General features: G+C 36.8%; 1 protein-coding gene across 18 annotated transcripts in view; it reads right to left on the reverse strand.

The window, feature by feature from the left end:
- The window catches only part of LOC105473644 (leucine rich repeat containing 9), a 171,071-nt gene that overhangs the window by 120,220 nt on the left and 38,626 nt on the right, over positions 1-12,225 (reverse strand). For 17 of the 18 annotated variants that reach the window (XR_982371.2, XR_011625828.1, XM_071100077.1 and 14 more), the window contains 3 exons: positions 9,288-9,464; positions 8,842-8,959; positions 1,358-1,490 (listed from right to left, as the gene is read on the reverse strand). Coding sequence is in view for 16 of the 18 variants with exons in the window: in XM_071100077.1 (XP_070956178.1) it covers positions 1,358-1,490; positions 8,842-8,959; positions 9,288-9,464 (428 nt within the window). In the remaining 2 variants the exon portion in view is untranslated. The remainder of the gene's footprint in view (positions 1-1,357; positions 1,491-8,841; positions 8,960-9,287; positions 9,465-12,225) is intronic. The other variant, XM_071100081.1, reaches the window with a different exon arrangement.

Raw genomic sequence — 12,225 nt, forward strand, 5'->3', positions numbered from 1 at the left:
GACAAGTGACATATTATCAGGCATTAGGTTCTCATAAGGAGCACACAACCCAGATCCCTCGCATGTGCAGTTCACAATAGGGTTTGCGCCCCTATAAGAATCTAATGCTGTCACTGATGTGACAGGAGGTGGAGCTCATGCGGTAATGCAAATGATGGGGAGTGGCTGTAAATAAAGATGAAGCTTTGCTCACTTGCCCCCTGCTCACCTCCTGCTGTGTGGCCAGGTTCCTAATAGGCCACAAACTGCAACCAGTCGGAGGCCAGGGGTTGGAGACCCTGCTTTAGTAGGTTGGATGGTTGAGACTAAAGAATAGGTGTTCCTTACTCCCTGACCTGATCTATTGTCCATATTACACATTCTTTGGTACTATGCATTAATACTATATGTTTATAGCTCCTATATGATACTATGATTTTATATTTGTGATTATTAATATTTATAAGCACCATAAAGATGAAACTGTCTAGTTTGCATAGACTGTATCCCTTCCGGTGCCTAACACACAATAAGCATTCAATAAATACTTGTGGAACTAAAGAATGTGCAGTGGAAGAGGGTGAGGCAAGAAGGACATGATAAGCTGTAGTCTTTTTACCCAATCCGTGGGACCAGGGAATCTTTCCCAGAAGTGTCCTATAAATTGGTTTGTGTACTTATATTTCTACATATTCAAGCTGCAAATGAAGTACGAGTAACTATGAGTAAGTTATCAAAAATTTGTCTTACAAGTTATAAAGCAATCCATACACTTTCCAATTTGTCTTTAGCTAATTTTAACCTAAACCCAGGTTTTCTTATCATCTTACATTATGATGATTCAGGACAAATCAGGCCTACCTTCCGAAGTACTTTATATAATTATTATATAATTATCACATATATGGGCCAAATTCTTTTTTCTGTGAATTTGGTGTGTGTTTGTGTAGTGCGCATATATATATATAATATATATAGCATATATGTAATATATTTTTTATATATGCACTACATATATATGTTATATAATATGTATATTATATATGTAATATAATATATATGCTGAGTTTTTGCGAGACAACATAATGAACAAAAGCAGACTGTGAAAAATGTCCTTGAAAAGTTGAATTAAATATCTGAGTAACAAATGTTCCTCTTAATGCTGACATAATAATCACTCAGTAAGTATCTGTTAAAAGTGTGGCTAAATTAATGATGAGAAAGTCATGTATTACTACACTGGTAAATATGAAATAAAATGGTTTGAAGAACATCTCCTTGGTTGATAAAACCAAGTATCATAAATGATATGAAGATAATTAATGAATTTGAAGACTTAGAACTTAAAAGTTCAGAAACATGGCATATTTGTATTTACCATGTCTGAAGAGCTCATGCTTAAGAGAGTTTTTCTTCTCATCTTTGTGCTTTTGCTGTAAAAATTCAATTCTGGGACACTCACTTATACTTAAACTGTTAGAAAGAATGACGGCTTCTTTTTTGAGAGGCAACTGCAAAGAAAAAACAAAGTCTGAGTATTTTTATAAAATTGACAATACTTCAACTTCAATACAGAGGGTTTATTATTTTATGTTTATGTGTCTGGGCAAAGAAATCTGCAGGCCAGACTCACTGAAAAGAAATAGATAACCTTCATGTGCAACTTCATTTGGCAAAGCCATTTATATATCTTAAATTCATATGCAAATAGGTTAATAAAAGGTGATGCAGAACAAAAATTGTTCCTGGAAAAGCAGCCACAGTCAAGACTGACAACACTATGTGAAGCAAGAGCAATAGCTTTCAGTGAGTACTCCACTAGTAATCTTGCTAACTCCAAAAAGAAAATCTAATGGAATGAGGTATTATATCAGTGAAGATTCTTATTTATACTATAATTTTTTGGTCTAATAATCTACATTGTTTTCCAGAAACAAAACACTTTTCATGTGCTAAGCCACGGAAGTCCTAGTTTGTATTGTGACTAACTTTATTTCTTGAAAGTATTCTATCAGTAATGTTCACATTACCTGCTTGCCGTGAAAACAGCTCTAATAACCAAAAATCTCTATTTTTAGATTTTAGTAGTGAGAAAACTAGAGCTAAAAGTGATTATACGATCTCTCCAAGGACAGAACTAGTAATTGGCAAAGTCATGATTTGAACTCAGGTCTATTTGTCCTTGTCACAATCTCAAAGGTTTGAAATTACTATTTGTTTAACTTACTTAGAATTATGTCTTATCTGTAAATGCCAAATTACTATTTTTTAATTGAAATCTGCAATCCAAAGAAATTCTTAAAAAATAAATACAGTCAGCCCTCCATGTCCACAGTTCCCATATCTGAGGATTCAATCAACCATGGACTGAAAATATTTAGGAAAAAAATGCAGTACAAAATAATACAAATAGTAAACAATGCAGTATAACAACTATTTAAATAGTATTCTCATTGCATTATAAGTAGTCTAGAGGAGTTTTAGAGTACACAGGAGGATATGTGTAGGTTATATGCAAATACTGCACCATTTTATATAATGAACTTGTGTATTTGCAGATTTTGGTATCTGCATGAGTCCTGGAACCAATCCCCCGGAGATACTGATGGATGACTATACTCTAATAGGGCTTATCTGACCACAAATTCCACACCCCAGTAAGTAACCTTCTTAGACTTTCAATGAACACCACTAAATATCCATTTGATATAACCCATGTGCATGACATTGTAAGGTTACAGTATAGTCTTGGTCCTCAGTTAAGAAAGGCAAAGATAGAAACTATACACGATAATTAAAAAAATACAAGGCATCACAAGATGTGTCAAATAAGATATACTTTCTAACTGAAGGGATTAGGAAGGAGTTTATAGAGGTAATGAAATCATGGGTAGGCTTTGAAGATTGGACATAATTCAAATAATCAGAAATTTAAAATGAAATTATATTTTAAGAGGAGGAAAACATATGAAGGTATGCAAATAGGTGTGATTGCTATCCATCTATCTAACATCCATTCCTTCACTAGATTTCTACTAAGAATCTACTCTATAAATACAGATCCTGCGCTTACAAACTGGTAGAAAAATGCACACAAATGATTATACTTAAATAAAACAAATGTGTTACAATAAAAATTCTCAGTTGATCACCACTTAACTAACACTTAACCAGTTTGCAGGATTAACCAGTATTTTCTGTTGTCTATATAACTCATAGTATGATGGCCATTCAGGGATAAAATGGAACTTTTAAAAACACGGATGTACTTCTACTGTATCCAGCTGTGTTGTATGCTTACCAAGAGTCAGTTAATTTTGTTCCCAGACTTGCTTATGCCAGTTGTAGTTGTTATGAAATTACATATATTATTTAAAGCTATAAAATAGAAGAGGAGTTGTTTCTTTGAACAATTTTGGAAAAATGAGTAAAATTCAATAGAAGATAATCATTAAAAACTTCTGGCAAGGCATGTGTAGACAAAGCAAATGCAAAAGTTTGGGGTAGTAGGGGGAATCAGACAAACTAAAAGGATTCTTACATTCGAGTTACTTTGCAAGAATCTTTAAGGGCATGCTCAACTTTAAGGAAACCAAAACTAATATGAAACATGGTTATGGCTGATACAAGAAAGACTAGTAAGAGTTCCAATTTCATAGTCAAAGCCTTTGGCCCTACATAGAAGATTGACACATGAATGTAAATTTATGTTTTAAGTTATATTAAAGGATTTGTTAAGTAAATTATTTGTTTACAGTTCTCCATTTTAACTGACTTTTTGGGTTAACCTGCAAACTAGGTAAAAGGGCACCTACTGTTTGAAAATTCAGGAAAAGTCACACAAAGGAAGAAGCCCTTGAGCTGGGACTGCAATGATCAGTAAGTCTGTTACAAGGAAAAAATAGAAAACAGCATTTCATCAAAGGGAGGTATGAGCTGTACTTAGGAGAATCACAAGTAGACTACATAATTCATTAGGGGCACTTGGCATATTTGGTAATAGGGAGATAGGTTGAAGCCAGATTGTGAGGGTTGTCAGAGGCCTTCAATGCCAGGCAGAGGAATGTGGACATCATCATTATATGTAATGGGAAGCTACTGAAAGTTTCTCATCATGGACACAGTGCAATGTGCACTATGAAAATCATGTTTTAAGAAAGATTAATTTGTTTGTACTATGAAAAATGGAAGAACTAGGGGGCATGACCAAGGGCAATGTTGCCTATTAGGAAACAATGGCAAAGATTAGAAGGAAAGTTCTAAGGGTTGAAAGTGGTGGCAGACAATGGGATTAGGGAGAGAAGTGAAGAACCACTGGAAAATTATTAGATGTGGGGATAATGGAAAAGGGAGGGGTTGAACATAATTCCAAGACTTTGAGCATGTTCAGTGAAGGAAATGACAGTATTGTTATAGAAATTAGGAAAGAAGACCAGGAGAGAGCTGCTATGGGAAAAAGATTAAAGGCTGGTTTTAAAATTAGAGATGACACAAACAAATGGAAAAACATTCCATGCTCGTGGACAGGAAGAATCAATATTGTTAAAATGGCCATACTGCCCAAAGCAATTTATAGAGTCAATGCTATTCCTATCAAACTACCAGTGACATTCTTCACAGAACTAGAAAAAACTATTTTACAACTCAGTTGGAACCAAAAGAGAGCCCAAATAGCCAAGCCAATCCTAAGCGAAAAGATCAATGCTAGAGGCATCACACCATCCAACTTCAAACTACCCTACAGTTCTACAGTAAGAAAACAGCATGGTACTGGCACAAAAACAGACACATAGACCAACGGAACAGAATAGGAAGCCTGGAAATAAGGGAGCACACCTACAACCATTTCATTTTCAACAAAGCTGACAAAAACAAGCAATAGGGACAGGAACCCCTATTCAATAAATGGTGCTGGGATAACTGGCTAGCCATATGCAGAAGATTGAATCTGGGTCCCTTTCTTACACCATATATGAAAAATCAGCTCAAGATGGAATTAAATGTAAGGACTTAAATGTAAAATCTGGAACTGTAAAAACCCTCACACAACCTAGACAATACCATTCTGGACACAGAAATGGGCGAAGACTACATGAGGAAGACATCGAAAGCAATTGCAACAAAAGCAAAAATTGACAAATGGGATCTAATTAAACTTAAGAACTTCTGCATAGCAAAAGAAACAACAGAGTAAACAGACAATCTACATAATGGGAGAAAATTTTTGTAAACTGTGCATCCAACAAAGGTCTAATATCCAGATCTATAAGGAAATTAAACACATTTACAAAAGATAAAATCACCCCATTAAAAAGTGGGCAAAGGATATGAACAGACACTTTGCAAAAGAAGACATACATGTGTTCAATAAGCATAACAAAAAAAGCTCATCCTCACTGATCATTAGAGAAATGCAAATCAAAACCACAATGAGACACCATCTAATTCAGTCAGAATGGCTATTATTAAAAAGTCAAAAAATAACAGAGGCTGGCAAGGCTGTGGAGAAAAAGGAATGCTTATACATTTTTGGTGGAAGTGTAAATTGGTTCAACCATTGTGAAGAACAGTGTGATGATTCCTCAGAGACCTAAAAACAGAACTACCATTTGACCCAGCAATCCCATTACTGGGTATATACCTAAAGGAATATAAATCGTTCTGTCGTAAAGACACATGCATACATATGTTCATTGCAAACTATTCACAATAGCAAAGACATGGAATCAACCTACATGCTCAGACTGGATAAATAAAATGTGATACATATACACCATGGAATACTATGCAGCCTTTCTAGGAACATGGATGGAGCTGGAAGCCATTGTCCTGAGCTGGAAGCCATTGTCCTTAGCAAACTCATACAGGAACAAAAACCCAAAATACTAAATTTTCTCACTAATAAGTGGGAGCTAAATGATGAGAACACATGAACACAGAAAGAGGAACAACAGATATTGGGGTCTACTGGAGGGAGGAGGGTAGGAGGAAGGAGAGGAGCCGGAAAAATAACTAATGGGTACTAGGCTTAATACCTGGGTGACAAAATAATCTGTACAACATACCCCCATGACACAAGTTTATCTAAATAACAAACCTACACATGTAACCCTGAATTTACAGTTTTAAAAGGCTGGTTTTAGACACACTGTATAAGAGAATAAAGTATATTAACCATGCAGGAATGGCAGCTGTAGGTGTCACAGCAGAGAGGAAGAGATAGCCTAACTGAAGATGTACACTTTAGAGAAACCATAAGGGAATATGTGATAGTCTTTGCGTTTATTGACCAAGTCCTTGATTACAAACAATTTGATAGGGAATGAAATCAAGCTATGTGAGCAGATTTACTCACATACTCTCCCACCCTTACTACTGAACACTTCATCCTGAAGTGACAGAAAGAGCTCCTTCCTCTTCCAACTAGAAAGTGGACTTAACCTTAGATATGTTTGTTAGTCAAATAGTTTCTTCTTCCCTACTACAGCCAGCCGTCTGCCTGTAGATACTGCCAACCTTAGCCAAACCTCTCTTCTAAACTGCTTACAAAGCTGTCTTTTAAATCAGAGCCCATCTCTTAAACAATGCAGAACATAAATATTTATCCTGACCCATTATGTACACATCATAGCACAGAAATGTAGCTCATCTCATCTTTTACATGCTACACGCTGATGTTTCTCCCATTTCTAGGATCTTAACAATGACAGTAATTGACGGTGTGTGAAGAAAAAAGGGAAGATCAGGAGACTTTAACCTGTGTTATTCTCATGTTTAGAGGCAAAATGGGGAACAAAAAGGAAGCAAATAAGAATCAGAAAAATAGGAGGATAACAATAGTATAATATCATGGATGCCAAAGGAGAGTTTCAAAAAGGAGAAGGCAATCAATAGTGTCAAATGTTTCAGACAATGATAAAAATTCAAAAATAAAAATATTTAAAACTTTCAAAATAAAATATCAAAAACTTTCTTGGTGCCAGGCATTGGTCCAAGAGATTTTTTTTGGTAAATCTTATTATCTTATTTAATCTAATATGTCCAAAATACTATCAAGTCAACATGTATTCAATATAAAAATTATAGTGTTTTTTTTCCATACTCAGTCTTTAAAAACAGTGCTTGTTTTAAACTTTCAGTATACTGAATTTGGACTAGCCACATTTCAAATGCTTAATAGTTACATGTGGGTGGTGGCTACTCTTTTGGACAGAGCAGCACAGAGAGCTGTGGGAGAATTAAAGGAGATGGTTCATTCTTTTAGGAGATGCAGAAGATAACGTACTCAGCAGAGGGGCTGGTAGGTGGAAAACACAGAAGTGTTAGCCTCATCCTTCCCTCACCCTCTCCTGATAATGGTTCATAGTTCTCTGGACTGAATGTGAGCAATTCACTCTGCCTTGTAAAACCCTGAATTCCTCACCTCCTTCTTACTTCTCCATAAAGTACAATGAGAGCACTCTCACCACCACCCTGCAGCAGAGTACCAACCTCTACGGCCTGAGCTGCTGCAATAACTCCCCCACATAGTGCCTTGTCATCTGCTTCTACTCCCACCAACCCATTCCCCATTGAGTGTATGGAATGCTTTTTTGGGGGGTGATTTTTTTTATTGTGGCAAAATACACACAAGATAGAATGTCCCATTTTAGCCATTTTCAAGCATACAATTCAGTAGCATTAGGTACATTCACATTGTTGTGCAACCATCAGCACCATCCATTTCCAGAACTTTTTCATTATTCCAAACTGAAACTCTGTACCCATTAAACAGTAACTCCCTACCCCCTCCTCTCCCAGAGCTTCTGGTAACCTCTATTCTACTTTCTGTCTTTGAATTTGCCTATTCTAGGTACTCCACATACATGGAATCTTACAATATTTTTCCATTTTCGTCTGGCTTATTATTTCACTAGCATAATGTTTCCAAGGTTCTTCCGTGTTGTAGGATGTTTCAGAATTTCATTTCTTTTTATGACTGAATAGCATTCCATTGTATGTATATTCCACTTTTGTTTATCCATGCATCTGTTGATGCATATTTGCATTGTTTCTAGTTTTTTGGCTATTTGAATAGTGATGTCATGAACACTGGTGTACAAATATCCAAGAACTTTTTAATGCATTATCTCACTAAATCGTAACAACTCTGCAAAATAGATATTATTATTATCTTCATTTTACAGATAGGAAGAAACAGATGAACAGAGAGGTGAAGTCACATAGCTGCTGAGGAGTGAAATCAGGATCCAAACGCAGCAATATTATCATTTTATGTGTGTCATGATGTGAAAAGAACTGGGAAGCGCTGCTCTACACCAGTGTGCTACAGCTGCCTCGTGAAGACGGTAGAGGTCTGAGAAAGATTGGTTGGGTACTTGGGGCATCAGAAGTTACCAATGATAAAGCAAGATCAGCAGCAAGATGGGGAATAGTGAAGTAGAGAATAAAGAAATGGTAGCAGTAAAAAGAAAGTGAAAACAGGACAATAGCTACAAAGTACAGTGGAGTTAAGTGACTGAATTGTTTCAAGGTGAAGACTCTGGAGAGTTTACAACAGATTAAATATGTATAGCCAATTTAAAAAGCAGATTTCAAAACCATCAACAAAAGGATCATAACATAAAAATAAGATGCCTAGAAGGATTAAGTAGGGTCAGACAGTAGTAATTGATAGACTTACTTTGGTATAATCCGAAGAGGAAAGATGCTATACTTTCCATAATAACACTAAGCTTTTTGTGAAACAGCAGTAGAAGTTTACTATAAATATGGATAAAAGGATTGGGAATCATGCTTAACCAGTGGCAGAGCTCCACTTGCTAGGAAGAAAGCATTATTCTAAATGACATTCTATGCTACCTTGCTTGTTTCACTCTCTTTGAATCCTTTTTCAAGTATTTGTAGAAGATGCTTTTTCTTCACTGTAACTTCAGGATCAAAAACATAAAAAAGGCATTCCAGCATCCTTCGGTAGCTCCTTAAGAATAAGTGAAACAGAAGAAGTTTGAGGATTGATTTCACAAAAGCTTAGCCGTAGATAAGATAACCATATGTCCTGCCAGGGATATTTCTCATTTACATGCAATGTTCTAGTGTTATTATTAATAGCTCCCCTGCCTTCAACCTCAAAAACAGGCTCTATGTGGATAAATTATGAGGTCATCCTAGCCATGGGAAATGCATAAAAAGGAAACATTTACTAACAAGGTATATGTGTATTTTTAATGCTGTAACTTTTAAAATAGAAATTTTACAAATACGGTCAAACTTTTTAAAGTTGTTCCATAAAGAATTCAACTTCTTACTCTGAATCATGCATATCTTCATTCTCCAAAAACTTTTGAAATTTCTCTTCGAATTTTAATCTCAGAATACGGTTGTTAACTTTAATGATGCGTTTTACTTTTACTCCTGTAATACCATATGTTCTGAAGTCCCAGGCACAAAAACGTGACAGAATTAATTCATAGCAGAAATTAAACCTATGTGGGCATACAGAATATACATGAAGAGAATAACAGATTTTCCTTAAAATGTTTAAGAACAGAAGATTACATATGATAAAAGCTATGGCTCATATTTTGTGTTTTTTTGCTAAAGATACTATAATCATATAGTGGCTCTGTTTATTCATTTATTGCACATTTGTTCTGCCTGGAAGACACGTTGGTTGAGCAATCCTCACTTTCTGAAACATGTTCTTTCTTAGCTTCAGGGAAACTACACACGCCTTCCTCTTATTGGCTGCTCTTTCATAGTTTTCTTTGCTGGGTCTTCTCAGATAGACTTTTAGATGTTGAACTGCCCAGGGATCAGCCTTTGGCCTTCCTCTTGTTTCCATGAACACTCACCCTAGATGATTTCACGTGGTTCCTTGGTTGTATATACATCCTGATAAATTACAACATTTTATTTCTAGTCTTGATCTCTACCCAACTTAGCTGGTTATACCCAGACTTGAATATCTAACTACCTACTTGATATGTCCATCTGCATATTAAATAGGTGACTCCAACTTAACATAACTAACACTGCACCCCAAACTTGCTCCTCTGAGTATTTTCCATCTCAGTATATGGCACCACCATTTAACTGGTAGCTTACGTCAAAACCGTAGGAATAATCCTCTCCTTTCTTCCTTACCAGTATCCAAATCTTTTTTGTTTGTTTGTTTTTGTTTTTGTTTTTGAGACGGAGTCTCGCTCTGTCGCCCTGGCTGGAGTGCAGTGGCCGGATCTCCGCTCACTGCAAGCTCCGCCTCCCGGGTTCACGCCGTTCTCCTGCCTCAGCCGCCCGAGTAGCTGGGACTACAGGCGTCTGCCACCACGCCCGGCTAATTTTTTATATTTTTAGTAGAGACGGGGTTTCACCGTGTTAGCCAGGATGGTCTCAATCTCCTGACCTAGTGATCCGCCTGCCTCAGCCTCCCAAAGCGCTGGGATTACAGCCCTGAGCCACCGCACCCGGCCCCAGTATCTAATTCTTTAGGAAGTTCACCTGGCTCTACATCTAGAATCCATCCTGAATATGATCATGTTTTATCATCACCACTGTTACCATCCTAATCCAAATCACCACGATCTCTCATTGGACTACTGAAATAACTTCCTGACTATGAATACGGATATGAAAGAGGCAATGTCTGCTCTAATGAAGCCTAAACAAGTAAAGCCAGAAATAAAATTTCTAAACTGATAAGGGCTCTGAAGAGAAGCTTGAGGTAAGGAATGCAAAGGGGACCTACTTAAGATAGGGCCTTGGAGGAGACCTTTCAGAGACGTTAAGATATTTGATCTGAAAATTGGAGGAGGAGCAGCAGGAGCCAGCTGTGTGAAGAACACTGAAGCGCTTGTTTGCTCTCTGCTGCCCTCACCTGGCCATACGCATAAAATTCCGGTCCTGTCTAGCACAGAACCTAGATTGAGATGAGATTGAAAAATGGATCATCTTGAGAAGAAAGTAAATGATCTTATAAGGAATACATTTGCCTTTAATGAAAGATCTAGGTCCTCACCTACATAATCAACCAGGATCTGAAATGGGTGTGAGCTAAAGTCACAGAGGTGAGCTTCCTGATGGGTAACCTCTCCTTGAGCCTAAGAGCGAGCTCCTAACTTAGGGCATCTATATTTCTCACAAGCAAATACTTAATCAATGCAGCCAGGATCTTATAAATTACTTCTCCCCTGGAGTTGAAAAGACAGCTGCCTAAATCAAACTAATCTCAGAGGACCTCACAGTCTGGTAGAGAAGACAGATATGAATAGTGTTGCAATCAAGCATGATGCCTGCTAACCAGTTCAGAGGACCTACTAAAACAGCCACATTATCATCTGAGGTGGGGAAGCTAGTGCCCCTCCTATAGAGGGATCATTTGCTGGGCCTAAATCTGTCAAGTTTCCCCTAAATAACATGTCCTGGAAGCTTTCTGCACTCTGATAGAAACTAGGGCTGCAGGTGTTTTAGATAAAGCTTTTGCTATATAGTGGATATTGGGCTTGAGGCGTCTCATGAATGGGTGGAAGGAATGAATAGGCAATATCTAGCTTCTAGGCTGGTCCCCCAGGAAGGCAGGAGCTATGAGGTGTGATTTTTTCATGGATATTTTATGTTGCCCAGGAATTCAACAGCTGAGCAATGATGAAGTAAGGGTGAGGTATGCAAAAGCATTCTGGGTGAAGGAAGCAGAACAAACAAAACCACTTATGTGGTGGAGTACTGCATTTGCTTCAAGAGCAGTGCGGTACACAGTTCAGCTGACTTTAAAAGATCTGAACAGAAGTTATGATAGTCTAAAACCATACAGTGGAGAACACTGATCCTTCACTGTAGGTGAAGAGTCTGCCAATAAAACAAAACAAAACAAAACAAAAGCTTTTGCAGCTATTTGTTGCCTTCCAAATTACATTCAGTAATTACCTACAGTAGAGGATTCATTATTCTCCACTGTATGGTCTCTAAACTAATCATAACTCCTGTTCAAATCCTTTAGAATCAGCAGAACTGTGTACTTTATCCTCATTCATTCAGCGGGACTTGACGGTATAAACATTCACAATGATATGTATCAATGACTAATATATTCAGTTACATAGAAATATGCCTACAAATTTTGTTAATATACAATAATGTGCTCATTTAGCAAATGTAGGATACATATGTTTTTAAATGTTTGACGCTTAATCTATTAAAATATACTTTATAATCCTAGATAAGGGTTTAATAAATATTTTTACAGGCTTA

This window comes from Macaca nemestrina, chromosome 7 (assembly GCF_043159975.1).
Source record: "Macaca nemestrina isolate mMacNem1 chromosome 7, mMacNem.hap1, whole genome shotgun sequence".
NCBI lineage: Eukaryota > Metazoa > Chordata > Mammalia > Primates > Cercopithecidae > Macaca > Macaca nemestrina.